The sequence below is a fragment of the Megalops cyprinoides genome, chromosome 20 (assembly GCF_013368585.1).
Source record: "Megalops cyprinoides isolate fMegCyp1 chromosome 20, fMegCyp1.pri, whole genome shotgun sequence".
In the NCBI taxonomy this organism is placed as follows: Eukaryota; Metazoa; Chordata; class Actinopteri; order Elopiformes; family Megalopidae; genus Megalops; species Megalops cyprinoides.
Genome location: NC_050602.1, coordinates 11,855,857 through 11,880,505, shown reverse-complemented (window position 1 = coordinate 11,880,505; position 24,649 = coordinate 11,855,857). Strand labels below are relative to the sequence as shown.

Genomic DNA, 24,649 nt, shown 5'->3' with positions numbered 1-24,649 from the left:
TCACAATTGCACCTTCTTACGGCAGAGACGGACTTTACGGTACTCCCGGCGTCACACCCTGCTGCGGCAGTCCCACCTCCAGTCCAACACTGCTTTTCTTTTATTCTAATTTGAGCAACGCAGTGTAAATACCACAATAAATTCCTTGGAGAACACAAACGTTAAGGCTACTTTAGGCGCAAAAAAGGGAGAGTGCCAAATCAACACATGTTGTCGTCTCACTTGCTTTGAAACGTTGTCCATGCAAGTTCTACAACTCTTCGTGCGAGATATACAGACAAAACATGTGCGCATCTTTTATCACCGCTGTGTGTCATTGTAAAACATAAACCAAAACATCCGTATTGATTTCCTGCAAAAACGAACACAATCATTTTCAAATTAGCACTGGTCAAAAGCAAAGATCAGAAAATGCGACAGTCCGGCGATAAGAGTTACATGGGATTCTGTTTCCGAGGGACAACATTAGCGCTGTGCACTGGGCTAGAGCTGTTCCAAATTGAAAAAAAATGTATGTTTAAGCCTTGTTAATTACATAACTGTTTCCCTAAATGATCGTTTACCGCAATAATTGATTCTTTCAATGGTGCAGTCACCGGTCCTTCCGCACAAACTCTTAAGTGTCGGCTTTTGCATTCCCAGTGTCTCGTACTCAAACTAAGTTTCAGGAAAATAAAAGTTTTTGCAGTCGGCCAATCACAGTGCACTCTCAGCTAACGGGACATTCCCTTTCCAAGCCAATCACAGGACCCGAAGTACTGATGGAGCACGGGGTGCAACAACTAATAAATGTTACACGACCCCTCTCACAATAGCGGCACAAGGACCACGAGCTCCTTGAAGTTAACTTCTTACCCCGTGCTCAGACGTGGAATTCAACTTTGGAATTCATTCTTTTATAAAGAATTTGCGATCGATTGTTTTTTCGTAGACAACATTGCCTGTCTTTGCCTGTAAGGAGGGAAACTTTCATCGTTTGCCAGGGCAAGGGAGTGCCACTCTCCTCCAGTGAATCTTTGAAATCCAAACACCGGAATACAGGACAACTTTGTAAGGTTTTCCATCTTATTTTCCCCTCCGTCCCTATATCTGCCTTCTCGGACTGCGTGTGAAGGTATGTCAGCGATAGCAGGGGTCATACCCACGATGATGCGCCGAACACCGCCTCAGAATTATCCGCGAGGCAGCTTCCCATTGGAAGGTAAGAAATCTCCGTGACTCTTCTGCGGGGAACCTGCACGAGTGTTCACAGTGTTCTTTTTATTATCACTGTTGTAAATATAGGTTAGGTCTCAGAAAGCAAAAAATAAAAACAGATCGAAATAAAACAGATTAGTATATTAGTGCATTAACAGTTATATATAACTATATATAACTCATTTTCATCACTTGCGCATACCGTATTTTTCCATCGTATTTTCTTGTTTCGAGTTTCACTGCATACACGATACTGTCAGTCCTTACATTCTCAAATAATGTGTCAATAGATGATAGCGGTATATCATTTCTGTTACTAAAACCTGTCTTACCACACACCATCCCAGTTATTTGACTATTTTTAAGTAACACTTCGAGATCTTGCACATTGAAGAACTAGTAGGCCTATGTTCAAGTGTCCAAAATGTGACGGAACGTAACAAGTTGTTTCAATGCATTTTCAGTAAAACTGGGGATAAACATTTTTAGCAACTAAAGGTTTATCTACCAAAAGGTTTATTTGATTTCTAAGGAGTGCCATCTTAAAAAACAAAACTTTGCAGTTATGTTTCATTTTAAAAAAATCGCATCCATGATTTTAAAATCTGTCCTCATCTTAAATTATCTTAAAATAAAGTTTTGTTAAAGTTATGCTGAAGTTACTTTGTAATTTGCACACTTATTTAAGAAAACAAAGCATTAATAGCCTATACAATTTTAAGTTTTTATTTTTAATCAACCATTCATTAATGTGCTTCCAAAAGGTCTTTGATAAACAACTTCTTCGTCTTCTTCGTCTTCTTATCATGACCAGTAACAGGTCTGCTTTGTTTCGTGCAGTCTCTACCCCGTTAGGTCAAGGCAGAGTAAACCAGCTCGGTGGAGTTTTCATAAACGGCCGACCTCTGCCCAACCACATCCGTCACAAAATCGTTGAGATGGCTCACCACGGCATCCGACCGTGCGTCATTTCGCGCCAGCTGCGAGTCTCCCACGGCTGCGTGTCCAAAATCCTGTGCAGGTACCAGGAGACCGGTTCCATACGGCCCGGTGCCATAGGAGGAGGAAAACCCAAGGTGAGCCGCAGGAGAAGGGCCTACTGCCCTCTGCGTCGCAGCTGAAAGGAATATCAGCTGAGGGACCGTACAGGTCGTTTGGTCTAGGTTCACTTTGGTTCGTATCAATTTGTGTCAGTCATAATTGACCCTAAAAATAAGGATATGTAGCCCATGTCTTGTAGATCTGTGAATTAGTTGTACATCGATAGAGTGAAAGGTTATCCAATAAACGTATATACATTATTGTCACTAGTTGTATAATTGTTGTACTTTTACTTTGTATAATTGTTGTATTTTTACTTATGACTTTGAAAGTTATATTTATTTCATATATTAATTTGTCATTTAAAGCAGATGACAACACCAGAGGTGGAAAAGAAGATCGAGGAGTACAAGCGGGACAACCCAGGAATATTTAGCTGGGAGATTCGGGACAAACTTCTCAAAGATGGGGTCTGTGATCGGAGCACCGTCCCCTCAGGTACAACAGCTTCAGTCTCAACATATGCCCAAATATATGAAGTCATGTTTTGAAGGTTCATAACGGCGACAGATGGTGCCGCCTATAGAGATTAAATGTGCTTTCATAAACATGTTCAAGTGTAGGGAATAAATAATATATTAAAGTGATACGATTCTGTCAAATTTTAACTAAAACTGTAGCACAGTCATATACGTTTTTTAACTTAGATTTCGGCGAAGTCAAAAACGTTTTGTGAAGCTTGGTTTTTGACAATTTCGAAAAATATAAAAGTGGTTTTGAATTTCTTTAATTTCAAGACAACGGTAATTGTGGAGGGGATACGGTAGGTAATTGCGCAGCGATGTCAACACGTTTTACTTCGTTTTTTTATCTGACCACTATTTCAAAGTCTTAATAAAATGCGTACGCAAGTATGAAATGAGACTGTCGAACTCAAGACACTTGTTATTACTTGAAGGAAGAAATAGAAATATAACTTACATCCTACACAGTTTATGTACATTCCGTTTGATTGTTCAATTCTCTGTTTTAAGTGAGTTCAATCAGTCGCATCATGCGGTGCAAATTTGGAGGCAGCGGAGAAGAAGAGGAGAACGTGGAGGACCTGGAGGTGGAAGACAGCGACAGAAGGGCGAAACACAGTATCGACGGCATCCTCGGCGACAGATGTAAGTTCCACAGAGAGGCCTACCGTTATCCCAAAGGTGACTGTAAGTGATAACGGAAGCATTTTAACACTAGTCAACAACATGTATCTACCTATGATGGATACATCGACAGATGTCTAAATAAGTTGGTATAGTTATTTTTTTTTTATTTTTTGATGACGCAATTTGAGATTTTCAAGGTGGCGTTTTGTTGCTATTTTACCGAGACAGTTATTTAAATGTTCAAGTGTTTACGGCTCCTCGGTCATTTATGACGATGGGAAAGTTATTGGCTTGGACTGCTCAGCATTTGTGCTCATTTGAAATCAAATGATCGTATTTACCTGCGCAGTATTCACTTTAATTACGTTTTTAGACGTCGTGGTTTTAACTGGGACATCGCATATACAAAAAATGAATTATGTATTTGTGAAAACTCCTTTGTTTGACGTGTACACTGGCTATGCCTGTTGTCAGAGGTTTTCCCTGGAGGCCCTTTCGTAATTAATCTACAGAGGTGGGGGTGGGGTCTGAACACTTGGTGCTCATTATCAAAGGCGATGAATAGACCGCTGTCCACGAGACCTGTTGATGGTTTTCCCAACTTCGGTGACGAAAGGCCCCCGGCCGTAACAGCCAAATCTTTCAGTCTGTTAGTGTGGCTACAGTTTACCTTGTAATCTACTTTGTACTATTCACAAGTTAAAACGTGCAAATGTAGCCTAAATGTGGCGTTGGCAGGGGCATCTAAGCCAGAAGTAATATTCAGCAAAAATCAGAACAGCAGGAACAAATCAGGACTGTAGAAACATATTTTATGCAATACATCGGGGCTCATTCCAAGTAAAAAAAAAAATAGTTTAGAAGAATTTTATACAGCTGCACATGTTAGAGGTTTTAGGTAGACTTTTTAGGATATTTCAAATAAAAAGCCTTTATTATTATTATTATTATTAGTAGTAGTAGTAAAGTAGCATTAGTGTATGCCTACGTTATTTTATAATAGATTAATTATTTGTTAAATATTAAGTAATTAAGTAAATAGGCCTATGTAAAATTTTAACGTGCAATCTTTGATGTTATCAGGGGTGGACTAGCCCAACAATAATGGAGGGGATAAAGACTTGAGGAGCTTAATTATGAAAATGAATGTAAAATATCATACATCTTAAAGTTTCAAATAAACGTTTAGATGTAAAATGTAAAATGCAGCACAATGTGTGACAATTAACAGGTCACTGTATATGATTTGATACACAGAATCACGAATATATCCATTTGTACGGCGTTACGATGTAGGTTTAAAGGTTTTAACACTTTTGGCCCATCCAGCCTCCCTCGACCTCTAGGACCTGATATATCTATGATACGGAGCATATATTTCAACAGACGCGCCAGAGACCGAGCTACAGCAAAAGACGGAGAAAAATCGGAGACAAAACGTCTTAAATTAGTTGATCAAACATTTGTACAACTGTTCCATCCCATACAAAGACAGGCCTTAGGCACACAATCGGACACTTGAAGATGAACTTGGGAGACAATGTTGCGAGAGTCCATTGAAGCTCACACTTCGGCTTCTCACCGACAAAAGCAGGGTCTGGAAGCAGCTTTGCCAGCACAAAAGAAGCCAACCTTTTATAATTCCGGGAGAAAAGAAGAAAAAGTATCTAAAGAAAAGGCCGAAAGCAGATAATATGAGCTTGCAATGAGGGATGAATTATTCAGCGATCGCCAATAGCTTCAGCTCTAGAAGTTTCATAGACTATGCACCGTCGAAAAACGACCGTTTAACATACAAAACGGTTATTTTCGTCGCCCAAAGTCGCGGACTGCGGGTAAAACTAAAACCGAAACCATTCTCCCTCTCTCTTCTCCTTTTTCGAAAGGTCAGGAGCATTTTATTTTATCAATTTAATGAAACTGGTGTATTTTAAACACTTTAAATATAGTTTGTAAAGTTTTCCAACACGTGTTGACTGTTGACCCCTTCGGTATACATTGATAAAGGAGCGTACAAGAAGTGAAACGTTTTACGGGATGGACTAATATTGTTTCATTTATGTACACATAGTCTTACATTTGAAAGATGTAGAACAATCTCCGCCTTTCTTTTGTAGCATTTTGAGTTCATAATAATGCACCGCTTTTAGTTCGTGTAGTACACTTAAATATTTTGAGGCACATTAATTATCAATTTACCATTTTATGAAACAATTTCCATTTTGTTTTGTTTGAACGCGAGCGATGAAATTATTCTTACCGTTAATTAGTAACAAACTATTTTAGTATTGTTTACGCATAAAATTTTGTGAACTCCTTACTTACTGCTTACATACTAATAAACTTATGATACAGTGTTGTTAGGAACACAAATTTTATTTTTAAATGGCTTGGAAATATACATAGATTACCATTTACCCAAGATGATGATGATGATGATCACGATAATAATAATAATAATAATAATAATAATATTAATAATAATAATAATAATAATAATAATAATAATAATAATGCGGATTTTTTCTGAAATTTCGCCGAATAAAGATGTTATAAATAGCAGTTATAAAGAAGTTATAAAGCTATAAATATACAATAAGGTCTTCTGAAACTATAACGCTGGGTCCTCTAAATATTTCTGTTGCTGAGTTGTGCAGCGTGCAGTGATTGAGGACGCATTGGAGGCGTTGTGAATGGCCGCTTGTGTTTTCCTCAAGAGGCGCGCTGGCCCCATAAATTTGCTACAATAGGTTTCTCTTCGTCATGCGCACTACGAAGACGTTCGTCCATCACGCTGACCCTTTACTGCTGAAAAGCTCCTCTAGTAGATTAAAGTGAGCCTTTCACTTCTTCGTACCTTCATCTCGGCACCACATCCGCCTCTCCAGGACTCTGCCTACGGCGCACTTTTACGTACTATGCAAGACATTTTTTTAACCTGTCAGGGGTGTCAAAGCTAATTAAAATACGCTGGTTACACGCTTATGACGACTTAGTGGTGTTTCATGTTTGTGATTTTTAAGGGCAGTGAACGAACTGAAGATACTCGGAGAGTGAATATGACAGTAGCGCCGTATTTCTGGGTAAATAATGCATTAACCGACAGATTACTTAGACTTTGAATTTGTTTTTATCTTTGGAATCAGTGCTCATTTGTCTCTGACCTTATTTGTGTATAATTTCTGCACTCTGGGTCAGTGTTCAACATTAATAGAAGAACCATTATTAATCATAAGCAAATAAACTCAAGAAAGTGGATAAGTGATATGTGTTCTCCGATCAAGTGCCCATGAGCGCCTCCTCTATCTACTTGTCTCTCAGAGATCAGTACATGATTCACGGTCTGTGGCAGTGTCTTTACCAAGTGGGTTACATAGCCTTGTGCAAAGAGACTCTCGGTTTAAAGGGTTAATGACGTCAGCTCATAAAACATGTGGCCGGGACAGTAAAGAAGACAGTCCCCATTCAGCAGTAGCTTTTATCTGCCTCTGAATGCCCTGGCAGTGGCAGTGTCTGTCCCTCTTTGCTCAGAGTCCATTGTTTTACAGCGCTGAATTAAAATCTGAAAGGGACCCTTTCAGCGCCGCTGGCCAAATATTGATTAAGTGGGTGTTTGTGGAGGTTGTTGTTGTTGTGGGAACAGGGTCCGGTCACTCTCTGCCCTGCGCGGTTCAGGTTCCATTGTCGGACTCCTCTAAATGCCGAGATCAAAGATGGCCCGTTTAGATTTATTTGTCTGGGAATACAATTTTGGGATTTGTGGGACACATTCTGTGGAGTGGACGGAAGGGGTGGAGCCATGGAGCTAAAGCTCTGATTCAGAGTTTAGGAGATATGGTTGTGATATGTACTGAATACATGATAAAACCTATGAATCGTCACCACTATCACCCTTCCAGCTGTATGCATACATCACACAATATTTGGGAAAATGTAGAAAACTGCCTAACTATATATACTGTATATATGGGGTAGTAACACACATAACAATGATGAAAAACTTGATGAAATACGCTACACATTTCAAAATACCGTACAATACATCCTTGACTATTTTGGCTTTCATATTCTTCACTGTATCAACATAAGCAGTTTATCACAACTGGCATAGCTCCCTTCCATTAACTGTGCCATGGGACTTCATCTGATGCCAAGCTGAAGTGTTCTGATACCTAGAATACCTACTCAAGTGAAGCAGATTCCTTTCTTGTGTGGCACAGTAACAGCTACTGCATTTGTTTACAAAATTCATTTTACACAACTAATAAATTGATGTTGGCTGAAAATGAACATCATCCTTAAGATGAAAGGACTTTCAGACACATCAAGGAAGCTTTCTCTCTCTGTTGAACACAAGCTGGCTACTAAAACGTCCTCACTTTGGAACAGAGCCTGCACAGCCATTACAAGCAAGCACCACTTAAATGAAATTGGCAGCAAGTTTTTTTTCTCAAAACTTGCTGCCTTCAGGACTGAAGGGCAGCTCTGTGCTAATAACCAAAAACTAGCATCCCACGTACACGTCCGTCCCCCCTTTCCCATTCCCCCTCCTCTCCCAAAGTTTGCAAAAAAAAAAAAAAAAATCTTAACCTCATCAAACTAATTAAAATTAGCCAAAGTTACCAAAGGGAGACTGGTTTCATGGACAAAAGAATTACCTTGCAGAAACACAAACAGTCAAAGGGATAACTTCATCTATGAAAGGGAATCCTGGAAAGGCTAATTGAATAAGCCTGGATCTTTAAAGTCTGCCATGGTGAGTGCAGTCAACTTGTCATAATTAGGTTTATTGAGGCGAGTTCCAACAATCTGCTTCCATTCTTCCTGCCTTATTGTCCTGGGCCAGGGGGACCAAAGGAATCAAGCCCTGACAACACATGAAAGGGGTGAAAAGATTTAGCCGCTTTTGTCAAAGGGACTGCGCAGGACTTTGTTTGTGTAAATAAAGTGCAGGACCGGCTCTCCTCTAACGTAGGCAAGCACAGGACTCTAAAGTTTTTTTTTTTTGTTAACTGGGCAACTGGATAAATTCCAATGAGTGAAGGAAGGAGAGAGGAGGAACAGAGAAGGAGAGAAGGCTGCAATGTGGGTTAGTTTGTGTATGTGTCTTTTTTTCCCCCTTTCACATATTTAGCATGACTGTTTGAAAATTGGAATAAGGAACAAGGGGCCCTCATACTGTGGCCTCACATGACATGTTTCCCTCAGTGAGAGTTTTACCTCCCTCCGGGCAGGAGTACATCACATACACTACTTTCACTTTCCTCTCCAGCACTCTACTGTCTCGCTCATATTTCTTCTCCCCTGCCTTGCCGCGAGGGCCCTGTTTCTCGCACCCGGTGACTCTCCGAGCATAAAAAGACACGTTTATCTGCAAGTGAATGGCATCCCTGTGCTTCATTGAAGCCCCCTTTTTTCCCCCCGCTTGGCACCGGCATTGTGACTCTCCGATATTAGCTCAAAGGGGGCGATCGATGAATGCGCGCCGTCTTTGAAGTGACGGGCCTGGGACCGAGTCCCGGCGGACGGCCCCTCCGACGCGGTGAACTCGGCGCATTCAGACGAGCGCTCCGCGAGGCGGCTCGAGGGCGTTGAAAGAGCGCAGGCTGGCAAAGGTCAAGGACAATGGCCTGTACGTAGCAGTGTGCTCGGTTTGTCAGAGGCATTAGTCAGGAAAGAAGGAGACGAAGGGAAGGGATTGGGTATTCGGATGCAGAGGAGGGGTGGGAGAATGCAAAAGGATGACAAAGTTAATTGGGAAAAGCCAGACTGGGAACTGTCAGTTGATTAGCTTGAAACACCTGGGTCTTAAACTCCGCTTTGTAATCTGATTATGCTGGGCAGTGTTGGGACGGCAATGCAAGACACTCCCCCTGACTGGCCCTGGTGAAAAATATAACTGAGCTTGAAAACCAATCAGCAATCTTGCATAATCAGACCTTATCAGGCAAACTGGGAAACGTCATCAGGTTTAAAACAGGATAGCATGTCATTCCTTGTCTTTTTGGGCATTTCTGTGAAACGTTATGGCATGGTGCCAGAATCTACAACTGAGCAGTCATAAACACTGTTTGCGCAGCAGTTATGGATACGCTTTCAAACATAAACTGTATATTTTTATATAAGCTGCATATTAGAAAGATATTGCTGGGATTTTAGATTTCTATTTATTTTGCTTGGTGATTATTAACAGGAAGAAGGATGGAATAGGAAGGCTCAGAAGAAGCATATCTAACATATCTGGTTTGTGCTAGTGATGGGAGAGTGAGACTTTATAAACCTCAGACTATATGGTGTTAACTTGTGCTATTAGTCACTGTCATGTATGAATAAACTGGAGGACTTTTCTCTCTGTAGCACCACCATACTGGTCCAAAGCAGTGACTCATAACCCAGCACACGACAACTTAACCCATTCTGGGATTCCTGAAGTCTCACCCTCCCATTGCTAAGTCTGTGCTCCTGGAGAAGGTATGGAGCCGTGGCCTTCTACACCACTGGATGACTGTATGAGAGCTGTGTGTGTCTGTGTTTGTCCTGCCCCAGGGCTGGTGGCAGTGATACCATCACATCTGTGCTGGTATAGATTAGCATGTGCTGCTCCATGCTGTGCTGACAAAATGTCCCAGTGTATCTACTCATGGCCCTTTGTTGTTCTGAGTATGGGCTAGATTAAGTAATAATCTCTTACTATTTAACATTACCCTCTTCCTATCTCTCCCGTCCTCTTTCTTTATTTCTCCCACCTTTCTCTTTCTGTCTTCAGTATGACTACTGGGGTGCACTGCCTTTAATTCTGAATTATTAATTTAAGCAGACATTTTATATTTTTTCATTCATGCCTGTGACCGCAGAAAGTAATAACTGTGAGAATAAAAAAGTAACAATTGCTTAAATCATCGCTCAAAGATAAGGACGAGCAGACTGCAGCGGTTAGATTGAATGCCCCCTCCCCCCCTCTGGCAGCTGCAGAGTTAGGAGGCTCCTTAGCATGTAAAGTTGGGCTCCAGCCTCTTTTTAACAAAGTGCTGAGTGCAGATGGGCCCATAGTGTGTCAGTTAACCTTTATTCCCCAGGCATCTGCTGGCCTTCTATGTACTGTTTTATTCAGTGGGGAAGTCACTCAGCTCCAGGACCCTGAAAAGGCCAGCGCCGCTCCCCTGTAGAAAGGGATTGTCGCTGTGTCCCTCCTGCCTTTTGTACATTTTGGGGAACACATGTCACCAGCTCAATTACCCTCTTCATTAACTGCCCCAAGAGAACTGTCTGCCCATCCCCATCAGCGAGGACCATAAACAACACACATATGCTCAGCATGCCCTCCCATCCCCCCCCCCCCCCCCCCCCCCACACACACACACACACACAGACACACACACACACACACACTCACTTGCGGGTCTCCCTCTCTTTCTCTCACTTCCTCTGTTTCTGGTCTCTGCACCTGTAAAGATTTGTCTCCTCTCTTCTATTCCACATCTGCATCTTACAGGGTAACACTGTGACAGGCATGGGAATGGGCGATCTATGTGGATGATACACGGTCTGTGTGGATAATTATACCCTGCAGCACTGTAAGACCAATGCAGTTGCTGTGGGGTTATATTTCAGGTTGCGCTTTAGGTGAGATTCCCACTGCCCTTGCTGTAGCAACAGGCCATGCCCAAGGCATAAGAGCACTTTCTGGCATCTGGCATCTCTCCTTTCCTTCAGGTTCAGTGGGTTTTCTCTCCAGTAAACTGGAGTGGCTGTAACATACTGCCATATACAGGCCCACCAGCAGTGCTGCATGCCCCTCCTTCGCTAACATGGATGGTTTATTTGTAGCTAATTTGTGGAATGCTGGGAAGGAATATTTTAGCCCTTTGAAAATATTTATGTCAGGGATTTGGGATTGAGATTTTTTTTCCACATTGTTTGGGAAAGTGCCTCTCTGTGAACACAAAGCTCGTCTCTCTTTCAATCTCTCTTTCACTTGGGGTATGATGGGAAAATTAACCCAAGGGCTTATTGGATGAAGGACCTCATAGAACTTGTGCTGTTGAGGGGGGGTTGGTGGCAAAGTGCTGGTTATGGTTTGCCTTGTTCAGAGGAAAATGCATGTTGTGAACGCCCGCATTTAAACTGATTTACGTGTGTGTAGCTGTCGGAGAGGGTTAGCTGGCTCGCTGCGGAGTGGAGTGAGGTGGGAGGGTGGTTTCGGGGCACCCCCCTGCTGTGCCCTTCTCCAGCCCACTGTGGCCCCCTCTCGGGGCTCCCTTTGTGCCTCCTGCTCCCCTGCTGGAGAGGTGACAGGGCCCTGAGAGCCGAAGAGGGCCGCCCTGATGGATTCCACAGATGGAGCGTGGAAATCAGCAGAATGGATCCCATCCACCGCCCTGTGTCTCGTGGCCCAGAGAAAAGGGGGGGTGGGGGGTGGGGGTGGGAGAAATAACTCAAAAAGCAAAAGCAGAGAGACAGAGGGAGAGAGAGAGAGAAAGAAATGCAGCGGATCGCAAAAGTGAAAGTGTCATTCGCTATTAACTCTGAGTGTTTGATGGAGCATCGTCCTCACGCTCGCAAATAATAAAACGGGGAGAGAGAAAGGAGGGAGGGAGAGGGAGAGACGCCCCGCCCTTCCCTGCGTGCCTCGACCTTTGGTAAACACGTTGCAGCGCTTCAGAGAGCTTTTCACTGGGAGCTGCAGTTCTGCCCTCTGGGATTATCGAATTTTTTTTGCCTTTTGCTTTTCTTTTGTCTTTTTTTTTGCTTGCTCTGTTTTGTTTCAGGGGGATCATTTCAGATTTTCTTCTCCCTCAAAATAATGAAGGCAAGATATTCATTCCTTTCATTAAGTAGCCAGCAGGACAAAGTCACTGTCAAACTTTTTAAAGCTGCATTTTAGAAAAAACAGAGCAAAAAAAAAAAACCATTACATGCAGTCGCTGTCTACCAAAGACTCACTACAGAAGAGAGAAGTTTGACCAGGCTTGTTGATGGTTTACGTTACGCAGATGTTGTGAGAATGTTGAGTGCATTCCGATGAGTAAAGGGGAGGGCATCGCAGCTTTCTCTTAGTGCACTCAGATGCAAAGGTGTCCACACAAACAGATCAGCCCCCCGAATTTCAGCTGAGGCTACCCATGCAACGCCTCCAATCCAAATGTAATAAAGAATTCTCCTGGAGATGCTGGCGATCGCAGAATTCCCACAGTCCTAATCTCCGTGACAAGCTTTGAGACGCATGTGCACTGGCAGCCGGGCGAAGGCTTTTTCTGCAAGACTGCGGGGCTCACAGAAGGATGGCTCGGCTCCATGACTCCTGTCCTGTAATTAAAACTCTAAACCTGCAGCTATCACTCACATATGACTAGGTTATCCCATCAAAATTGAGCCTTTGTGTCCACTTCCTCCAGCCAAGAGTCTTGTTGGTTGGTATTGTGTTGAATCAGGGAATGTAATCAATGCAATCCCAGCATCCATCAGTCCAGTGGTGTGCATGCAGAATGGAGGACCCCCCCCGCCCAACACCCCCGCACCCCCAGCAGAGGTTGCTACCCTCCTCCCCCCAGAGGAAGTTACTAAGAGGTCCTTCTCTCTCATTTTGAATCAGTTTGTTGGATTACTTTTTTCATGTGAGACTTTTGCATGAATCCTAATTCATGCTGTACTGAAAGGAAGTACAGGGAGCTTTAAACATCTGGTGTGTGTGTGTGTGTCTGTGTGTGTGTGTGAGCGCGCGTGCGTGCGGATGTGTGTTTGGGGGGGTTGCATAACATGTTCGCAAGAAACCTTGAGAATGATTTGCTGTAAGTGGGGCAATCCATCTACTATTCTCGTCAGTTATAATGGAGGATTCAGACACAACGCGGAGCTGTTGTTGGCTTTTAACATGGTGGTTGGGTTTAGAGCTGCATGGAGAAAAATGACAACTACGACTGAGCTTACTCTTTGAGCTTACACTTTTCCGTCCATCTGATAACCTGGCCCTTCTATGCATTCCTCAGGCTGTATAAAAAATTGGCTCCTCCTCAATTTTTGATTTAAGTTTCGTTCAGTTCAAATGAGAGGAGTAAAGTCTGAGACTGTGGTCACTGCACCAGTTATATTCTGAAAGGCTGAAGCACACACACATATTGCAGCCATCGAGGTGACCTGTAAAAACCCTAATGCTGTAAAAATGAATAAATATGTAAATGTAATGTAAAGTAAATGCAACACAATGGTTAGACCGGTCTCCCCAAGTAATGCCATTACATTCTGAAAGTAGCAGGAAAAAAAAAGATATGCCTGTTCACAGCAACTGGCGTTTACCTGAGGTGTGCTGTTGACGTGTGCGTCGTCTGATATCTTCCCCCTGGTGCAGCGAGTCACTCAGACGAGGGTTCCGAGGTGGATTCGGAGCCGGACCTGCCGCTGAAGAGGAAACAGCGGCGCAGTCGCACCACCTTCACGGCGGAGCAGCTGGAAGAGCTGGAGAAGGCCTTCGAGAGGACGCACTACCCCGACATCTACACCCGCGAGGAGCTGGCACAGCGGGCCAAGCTGACGGAGGCGAGGGTGCAGGTGCCGGAGCCCCCGTCCCTCCTGCAAATCCACCCTATCTGAAAATTAAAGATTACATGGGGGCGTGTAATATAGAGCTTTGCCCTTAACTTTTACTTAAAATGTTAAATAAGTGTTACATTTTTTTCATTTACTGCGCTTTGTCACAGATTCAGAGGTAACTGAAATTATCAATAATTATGTGTATTACTTTATATTATTTTTATTATTAAAAGTTGAGTATGCTGCACTTTAGTGGTTAGACTAATTTTCAGGTTTTTAGCTTATACTTGCTCATGAACATCTGCTGTGAGTGAGAGCTGAGTAATGCTGTGTGGACATGATTGATTAACATGGAAAATGCGCAACAAGAAGCTAGCAGATATGGTTTAGAATGTTAATTTTTGAATATCCAATTATAAATTATAACTTAACTTTTCCTTTTTATAGCAATTTCAGAAAAAATCAGAATTTTTAAAAAAAATGAAAATTAATCATGTGGTGGACATAATATAAGGTGGTCACAATGTGGCTGAAGGTACCAAACTTAAGAGATAAAATCAAAACTCACAATTTAAGGTTTTGATAAGCATAGATTATGACCAAAAAACATAGCAAACGTATGTTAAGCATTTTTTGGACCATATAAAACACATGCAGAGGTAAAGGAATATGCAGATAGGACATGCCACTTGTAACACTTCTGTTCTGGACACACGTTTGCTGTTGTGGTAATAGTTTGTGCTTGAAAAGTGAGGATTATTAGAAGTAGGACTTTTGAATGATGTTAAATCATTTATATCCAGTCCAGTGATGGCTATTATGTGGATATATTTATGATCGTGGTCTGATTTGCAGCGCTGATTTGATCCACCTACTGCCATGTAAATGATAAGGTACAGTACAGCAATTGGAAAAATGCTCATAACCCTTGAACCTGGCTGCTTACCTCTTTAGGAAGTAATCCTGATTGGACACTGGATTCTCTGACTGTAGCTATTTGATTAGGTCCAGGAGTAGACTTGATCATACACTGTTAGCAAAATGACATTAATTACTACGCTGGTCAGAAGTCCCTTATATGAATGTGATCCAATTCAGTGTGCTGTCCAGTGGAAACAGATACACAGGAGAGTGATCTCCCGTTGCAGCTTCAGCTGTCAGAGCGGCTTCTCTCTTGGATATAGATTTACTTCAGAATGTGGGCAAAGGTTCTGATATAATTTTATGCAAGATACACAGAAACACTTCTGACCATGTGCCTCTTCTTTCAGGTCTGGTTCAGCAACAGAAGAGCTCGTTGGAGAAAGCAAGCAGGAGCCAATCACCTGATGGCGTTTAATCACCTGATCCCCGGCGGGTTCCCGCCCTCCGCCGTGTCCAGCCTGCAGCCCTATCAGCTGTCGGACAGCCCTTACCCTGCCACATCCCTGTCACAAGGTGAGGGCTACCCCAAAAATGCTGTAGCGGTTAAGAAGCTGGGATTTTAGCTGAAGGCTGCTGGTTCTTCTGGGAGGCCGCGCACTGCTGTTGTACCCTTAAGCAAGATGTTAAACCAGAATTTCTTCGGTTAGCTGTCCATTTGTTTAATAATGTGTAGAAAGCGACATTATGCAAGTCACCTCAGAGTAGAGTGTCTACCGAGTGAATAAATGCTTTCTGAGTTGGTACGTGTTAGTCTGTGGTTGTACTTGTATGTGTTCCATAGTTTCAACAAGCAGTCCATGAAACTGACGCTCTCTCTCACACTTACTTTTTCTGTCTCTCTCCCGCTCCCATTCCTTCACTCTCTTTTTTCCTCCTCTCCCTCTTTCTTTCCTTACACTCTCTCCCCCTCCTTCCTTCCATCTTTCTCTCCCTCTCTCCAGTGGGGTCGGAGCAACCCAGCACACTCCACCGGCCACAGCCCCTGCCTCCCACGTCGATGCACCAGAGCGGCCTGAGCTCGGTCGGGGGAGGACAGGAGACCGGCTCCGCCTACTGCCTGTCCTCGGGGCGCCACGGATTCTCAGGCTATTCCGACAGTTTCGCATCCCCGCCTGGACACTCCAACGCCATGACCTCCACCATCAGCAACGGCCTCTCCCCGCAGGTCTGTCCTCACGGAACGTGCTCCGGACCGTCTCTGCAGTCAGAACACATGTGCACACACTTATTTGGACACCCACTCTCACAGATATACACACACACAGACATATGGGCATGGATGTGCACACTCACATTCACGAGCAAGTAACTGTAAATTAATATAATTGGCAGTCAGCTTTTTTTTTCCAATGTGTAAAATATAGAATCAAATTCAGAAAGTGGCTCCCGTCCTCAGTTGTGTCTTTGTGCAGTGTATTGAAAATAACCAAGTTTGTTGATCAGGATTTCTTTAAAAACCAAAGGGTTAATGCACAGCATTCATATTGGCACACTTCCGATGATGTGCTTTAACACAAACATCAAACGCACAGCGAGCGATCCTATCCCCTAAACAATCGATTGATCCGTGATACTTTAAGAGAGGTCGCACGTATTAAACACTCCTCAGTCTCCATAGGCAGCGGGGTTCAAGTGGCAGTGCAACATTAGCCTCGGGCGGGGTTATTGTCCCCCCCCCCCCCCCCCCCCGCTTAAAAAATATCACACTGGCCGGCGTTTGATCCGGCACATACCTGCGGAATCGTTTCCCACCGCTGCCACGGTACCGCGGGTTCTCACCCCAGCAGGCCATAATCCCCGTGACAACCTCGAAACAGACACGCCCAGCGGCTGCCTGCTTTCGCTGGGGCCGTGGTCATTACGAGTGGGAAGGATTTGTCAGACTGCGCATTGTTTTACTGGCGAATATACTGGTTACATTGCTCTGACAAAACCTTCTTTTTGCACTACACTGCGTTTCATTTTCTCAGCCTCTCATTCCATCCTGTCAGTTGTTATTGTATTTTTGTACTTAATCAGTTAAGATTGACTAGAAAAATTGACATTAAATAATCAAAGAACCAAATAAATCAGTAAAAAGACACTGCTTAAAAATACTGAAACAACAGTAATAGTGCTATGGACAGCACTGTGCCTGGTTCTAATGACTGGGAATATCTGCCACTCTCCCACTCTCTCTCCTTCTCCCTCTCCCCGCTCCCTCTTTCTCTCTGTCTGTGTGGGTGATGAATGGGGTGCTTGACCTCCATATGTTTCCCGTTTGTAGGGAACACACTCTGTTCTTCTTCGGGGTTGTTTGTCAGGGCTCCTTTGATGGAGCTCCTGTATACTGCACACTGTGTGAATGTGTGTGGCTTCCAGGTGGTGGGAGAGCAACATGTCCTCTCACCTTGTGCTGTAATCTGTGTGTGTGTGTGTCTCTCTCTCTCTTTCCCTCAGCCTCTCTCATGTGCACTCAATAGCACCTGCCATGTTACAGATGGTATCACAATAATATCAGTGGGTGTATCATACACACTTAGATTCACATGATGCACACATATATAAGCATATGTACAAGCTCTGGCATTGACACACATATATACACTCACAGGAGCCATGTGATACACACACAAACACATACACACACACACACACACAAACACATTTTTCAAACCTGCGTGCTTTCCAAGCTGACATTCTTAAGATGGTTCCCTCTGCTATATTCCATTTTCATGCCAATGAAGGTATTTGGGAAAAGAAAGGATATTTGAACTCGTAAAGAAAGAGAGAAAGGGCAGACCTGTGCCAGCTGTTTTCCGTTCCACAGTGCCCCTCCCCAATCCAACCTGACTCTCCACACCTGCCTCTTCTGGACAATGAACATGAAGGCGCCCGACAAGGCCTTTCCCTGTCAGAGGGAGAATAAGCTCTCCGCTTATCCCTTTTATGCGAGGCAAGCAGGTCCGTCTCATGTAAGGGAAGCAGGCAGAGGGCGAAACGCTTTTCTAAGCCGGTTTTTTGGAGTTTATGTTTATTTGTCAGAGTCAATACTTTTCTTTTGAAACAGTTTTTCAAGTGCGGATAATTTCTAAGGAAAATGCTCCTGGGGTGCAGGAACACAACCTCCAGTCTTCAAATCAGCGTTCGGCCCCTCTGTCTCCAGGCTGGGAAATGATTTAAAGCAAACCATCTGTCTCGGTGAACGTGGAATAATATGTCAGTCATGTGCATGTGATTTCTCGGTCTACCTGCTTTTGATTAACTATTAGGAGCGAGGAGCGTTCTGCTTTTGAGAATTGATTACTCTTAGGTATCGATAGCTTTGGGTTTACCATGGTTGTCAATGGGAACAGCCTGACTTATAGGTTTCATCTGAACAGGGCAAAATACTTTCTGTTGCTGTTTTTTCCTTTCTGTGACAGATTTATTTAATGAACTTCAAGGTACGGAAGGGGGTACATTTTGACTCCATTCATAAACATCCACAACCCTCAGGCTTCTTTCCCTTTCTTAGCACCAAAGTGGAAAAAAGAGCTAAATTTGATCAGTTCAGCACTAATGAACTGCAGGTCAGAACTATACATACGTGTTCACCAGCTTTAAAGTGCAGCAGGAACACGATGTCTGTCTCTAGGGTGGTGCTGTGTTATCTTTGACAAAATATGACCAATGATGAGCCTTAACAGGACAGTGTTGGTGTTGTTGTGAATTCTGAGGCATGGCTGCACAGCTATGACAAATTGCGTACTTCTTCCTCTCTCACTGTCCGTCTCCTCTCCTGACCAGCTTATTTCATAGAGAAAGCGGGCGAGAGACATGTTGTTTAAGGAATATCGTTGCCTTACAGCGGTACAGCAAAACACTTTCCTCAGTAAAACCACAAACAGGTTAAAGCTATGCATCTTGGGAAATCAATAATGGGGATATTCTAAGTTTCCAGTTGCAGTTTTTGTGTTCATTAATTGAGCTCTTTCTATAGGATCAAATGGGGTTTTAAAGTATGTACTGAAATACAAACTAAAAAGACTTCAATGTTCCCACTTATAGGGACTTGACTTGCAGGACTGTTCAATTTACCGCCTGATTTATTGAATAGGACGTTTTCCACTGAGGTGGTGTTTTTTACATCAGAACCGAGAGGGGATCACATGATCTTAATGAGCAAATTATAAACAGGAAATGAAATCTCACCAACGGCACGTCTGCCCGTTCCTCGCTGCTCTCCGATTGGGTGTGTATACAGTATCTCTGGGTGAAAATGTGTGGGTTTGGAGAATCATTCCTTTCCCCTTCTCTTTCTGAGCAATGCACATAAGCTGAACTGCTTCTGGAAATATCCAACAGTGAATGAACAAAATGTAAAATATGATGTGATGTGAGTATCCAGATTTTGTGTGTGGCAAATCTGTGAGGCAAATAAGTTTCAGTATCACCTAGTCAAAAAATCTTCTCGAACTGCCCACTTGTCCACACGGCTTCCCCTCCCATGCTGCAGTCTGACTGTTTGGCTCTTGCCGCCCTGTTTCTGCAGGTGATGGGCCTGCTTAACCCAGGCGGCGTGGCCCACCAGCCCCAGAGTGACTATGCACTGTCGGCCCTCCCTGGGGGGCTGGAGCCCAGCAGCGGCGTGACGCCCAGCTGCTCCCAGCGCCTGGAGGGTCGGCCCAGCCTGGCCAACATGCCAGCCCTGTCCAGCTCCCAGTCCTACTGCCCGCCCGCCTACAGCTCCTCTGGGTACACCATGGACCACGTCCCCTCCTATCAGTACAGCCAGTATGGGCAAAACAAGGTCAGCGCCTGCTCCTTTATCCGCCTCTCTGTGTCTGTCTGTCTAGCTGTCTGATCAACCATTTGCCTATGCCTGCCTTTTTGCCTGCTTGCTAATCCCTCAAGTCGATTTTTTTTTAATCGTTCAATGCTAATGTGTCACATCAGCAAAAAACATCAACACCAAGCCTTTACTCTGCTAAATCAATGCTTTCTTTGTTTTTATGTCACTGTGTGATCATACCTTAGTATTTAATTAGTGTTAGTAGTATTGGTAGTTAATTTTGTTACTGCCAGGTTGTTGGCGCTCATTTTAAAAGGAAACCAGGTGAGTGGAAATACAAATGTAAAAGCAATGCATAATATTCACATATTTCCATTGCTTTCAAGTATAATAACAAAACATACTAGTATATTACCTAAAAACAGATAAAGAAATCAAATCAAAAAATGAAACTAAGGAAATGGGTGGAGTTCTGCAAAGGGCATTTCGCTTCAGGTAAATATTATTTTGATGTTCATGACGCTGCGAAACAAACACTATCATCTGCCGTGCGGTTGGTGGTCACCCCGGACTCTGTTTCACTGCCCGGGCGACCTTGCGTGATGAGCTCGCTCCTCCCACTACACCGCATCCCTGAGCCATGAAACAATGTTTAAATAACGAATACATCTCAGGTTACATGAAGAAAAACAGGGGTTAAAAACTACAGCATATGTTTGACAGATTGAGAGAGAGAGAGAGAGAGAGAGAAAGGGGGGGAGCGAGAGAGAGAGAGAGAGAGAGAGAGAGAGAGAGAGAAAGAAGCACACTGTCATTGAGGAAAACCCTGTCAACGACATCTTGATGTTATTAATTTCCTGAATCCAGAGACGGACATGCTGCCAGGTTTTTTTTGGGGTGGGGGTGGTATATGTGTGTTTGGAGGGCGGACAGAAATGAATGTTTCGCGAGGATCAAAATGGCCTTTGGCAGGCAACGATTGAAAACATGTGTCTCTGGTAGAGGTCAGCTCAAGAATTATTATTGATCGCTTTCCCAGATTCGTGTAGCTTCGTCAAACTTTTCTTGACAGGGTAAACTTCAGCTTCAAGTACGCATCTCAGTCCCCCATTATGTATGACACAACAGCAGAAGCACTAGGGGTTGACATGACCCCATGAGGAGGTGTTGTCATAACCGCATGTAATGTTTCTCTCTCACTCATCTCTCTTGTTTTTCAGGTGTCTTTCATTATTTGAAGCCCGATGTGCCTGGCCTGAAAAGCCTCTCGAACCCCCGGCCGGGTCCCTCGTCTCTGATCCCTTGTTTCGCCACGGGGCAGGACGGAATGGGCCGTGGTCTGGTTTTGGGAGGAGACGGGTTGAGCGCCGATTCTGAAAGCAAGGGTTAATTTTGGATAGGTGGCACCAGAGCACCACCCTCTCCAGAATTCTGTGCGCATGACTTGCTCAGTTCACATCAAGAATCGAAAACCAAGGCAGTCAGTGCCCCGTGTTCAAGTACGAACAAGACAGAGGCAAAAGAGACAACAAAAAAGTGAAACTCTTCATATAGCATTCCTATTACATGACAGAGATTTCACTGGATGCAAATGTTGTCAGCAAGTCTGAGGCACTTGTGCTGGCTATTGCAAATATAAAGTTACAAGAACATGGGCACAGGCCTGGAGCTGGTTTGGTACTTAACATTGGGGCTATGGGGTAGCCTGATGGAACCAGTACAGCAGAGAGACGCTCTGTTTTGTACAGCACTATTTCACTGGTTTGAGGACCACTTGAATAGATCATGTTTTTTTTTTTCCTTTTAGAGAAGCAGGGAAAAACATTTGATGACATATAAACTCTCCACAGTCTCCTTTTACTGCAGTGGTAGTAGATGCAATGGGGAAAAAAGGACTTGAGACATGCACACATTCCAAATACAGACCAAAAAAAAAAAAAAACAAGAATTATAAATATAATACTTTCATTGAGGGTTTGGAGTGCAGAGACTGAAAGAATTCTTTTCAGCACATTCTAGACTTTTCCAAGAATTCAAGAGCCGGCATGACAGTATTCCAGCCATGTTAAACAGAAATGTGGTCAGGGTTGGAGGGGAGAAAGTAGGAGGTCAAATGTTATGGACAGAAGGAACTCCTGGGAGAAGAGAGGTACAGAGGTTTTGAGCAGGACTGAAAAAGAAGTGGGAGAGGGCAGAGACACAAGATGACTGATACTTCCACTTCAACTCTGAGACCAGAAACACTGATTCCCTGCTCCTTGCAAAACTACAAGTGCTACCCCACAATGGGGACACCTCTTATTACTTTGACCGACGAGCGACGTCAGGCATGCTGCGATCTGATGAAAGTGCAATGACGCATACCTCAGAACTGAGTTGAAGAAACTGACTCAAACTGAACTGATGAACATGTTTTATGACAGCATTTTCCGTATACTTTCCTTATTTTTCTACCAAAAGAAACAAACAGCACAGAGACATCCAAGTTGCATGGGAACAAATTATTGCGGAAAAAAAGAGAGAAAAAGTCATATCATTCAAAAAGCTGCAAAGTTTATATGCGCTTCAAATTACATTAGGAATACACATGGACCGAATCAAAAAAAGATGGATTTTTTTCCTTATGATGTAATGAGACCAAAATTTGTTGTTGTTTTTTTTATATTTCTGTGCCAGTTAGCGTGCTCATGTGTAATTTAGAAATGATGACAGCAGCAGTAAAGTGAAAATACCATAATTTATTCTCTCAGATGTATAGGTGCTGTCTCTGTTAGTTAAACCCACAGTCCCAAAGTAGCACTAGATGGTAAATTGTCCTTTGCCTTTAATGGCGACTGGAAGTATAACATTCTTTGCTTTTTATATATTTGTATTTTTATATATACAAATTGATTTTCATATATGAATGCACAAAAGGATTTTGGTGTATTATGTTCAGAGGCAGTACTATTTACTATTTATAAATGTAATAAAAAATGCTAACTAAATACAGCTTTATGGGTTTGTTCATGAGACACTGAGTCATCGCAAGTCATTTCAGAGGTTTTTTTTTAAATATCATGAGGGAATAAATGAAAAGAAAAGACACTATTTTTATTCCCACCAGTGAGCTGACTGCTGATTGGTGCTGCGGTATACCCTGGTTAAAAACTGAGACCTGAACAAACCCAGCACTGTTTAAGGACACTGAGCAATGGATGAGGCAACTATAAATACCAAACTGCCCACAGCGAACAGAGCTTGTTTTCTGAGTCAGAGATTAATCAGAGAGGGTACAAACATGCATCTGTCATTTTTCTCTTTCTCTTTTTCCTTTCTATGCGAAGTACGTTTGAATAATAGTATCTAATCACATGTTAACATAGTCAAGAAAAACAGTGAAGAAAAAGCAAAGAAGAACAAAGAAAGAAAAATAAAATTGAATGTAATTAGAATACACACATCCCCTTCCATTTAAATGACAGTAAATATATATAGTACCTTCTATACCTTCAGTTCAAAGCAATTGTCCCAGATGGTAAATTCATTTCGCAGCAAAAAGTCACACAGAAAAATACACAAAACATATAAAACATAAATTTATACACTACACACATGCAGATTAGCATGATTTGTTGCAAGAAGAATATGCAAGATTTAAGTATGCAAATTTAGCATGAGGGATCAATGAATGGATAACCTGAACCTACATCCCGAAAGGAAAGTCACAATCTCTTTGTACAGAAACCTAAAACAGAGCTAGTTTTTCCACAGGACCTTACAAATAAAGGTATCAGAGACACAAGTCTGTTGATCTCTAATGATCTTGCCTGCCATCTTTACAATACTGTTAAGATGCCTCTTGTTATGAACATTCAGATGACCAAACCAGGCATTCATGAAGAAGGTCAAAACAGATTCAATATACGACCTATAAAACAGTGACATAATAGTTCTGTGCACATTAAAAACATTTAACCACTTTAAAAAGTGCAATCTTTGATGAGATACATAGATAATATCTGTAATTACGTCAAAGTTCAATTTGTCATCAATGACTACACCCAAGTAGTTGTAGCTTTCAATAAATTCAACAAATTCCATGGCCTCTGATAATAAGCCTGTGAGGGTGGCTGTGATTGTCTTCTAAAATCAATAGCTGTGTCTTTAAATTTTGAAACATTAAGCTGCAGAAAAGCATCATTACGCCTCTGCATCATCAGAAAAGCATAAAGCTCTGCGTCCTCATCTTGTAGCAGACTGACACTGACAGAATCAGCTGTGTATCTCAGGATGTGCCTGTCCTCATGATGACTCCTGCAGGCCTTGGTGTAAAGTATATATAGCAATGGGGACAGGACACAGTCCTGTGGAGAGCCAGCGGATGAAGAGTACTGCTCTGATCTGACACCATTAACTCTTAACATCCTGGAGCCATTTGTTAAAAAGTCCACAATCCAGTCCATGGTGTTTGAATATAGGTTAAAATAAGATTAAATAGGAAGGATCAATAAAAATGCTTCCTGCATTATTTTTTGAAGTTCTGACATTCCCAAAGATTTTTGACCATTTCTCCAAGCAGAATTATTCTAAGTCTTTGAAATCTTGTGGAATTCATTTGTAAGCCCCCTTTTAAAGGTCTGAACCATAAAAGTTCAATTGGATTGAGATTGTTCTAGATATTGACATCACCAGTTGAGACTGTTGATTTTTTTTTTTTTTTTTGCTCTGTTAACACTTCCTTTGTAATTCTGGGTGAATGCTTTGGAGCATTATATGTTAGAATGTCCATTTTCTGTGAAGTTTAAACTTCTAGTCAGAACGAACTTGGGTTTTGCCCAAACTGATCTGGTACCTGTTGGAGTAACGCATAACTTCATAACTCTACTTATCAAGGGTTCTAGGACCCCTTGTTGCAAAGCAACCCCAACCCTATTTAAAAGACATAAGTTCAAAATAAGCTTCATCGTATATTATGGCAAGCTCAAAAGGCTCAATTTTCATTTTGTCAGACATACTTCCAATTGTTGTTCAGATATAATGGGAAACATTAGTTTTTCTAGCTTGCAACCACAAA

General features: G+C 42.6%; 1 protein-coding gene across 1 annotated transcript; it reads left to right on the top strand.

Moving 5' to 3' along the window:
• Positions 1–899: 899 nt before the first annotated feature.
• On the top strand, positions 900–23,070 carry LOC118795469 (paired box protein Pax-3-like). The gene is made up of 6 exons (XM_036553954.1): positions 900–1,201; positions 2,038–2,273; positions 2,607–2,736; positions 3,273–3,411; positions 13,739–13,936; positions 23,058–23,070. Exons 1-6 carry the CDS (start codon positions 1,117–1,119, stop codon positions 23,068–23,070), a joined length of 801 nt encoding a protein of 266 aa, XP_036409847.1. The 5' UTR covers positions 900–1,116.
• Positions 23,071–24,649: the final 1,579 nt, after the last annotated feature.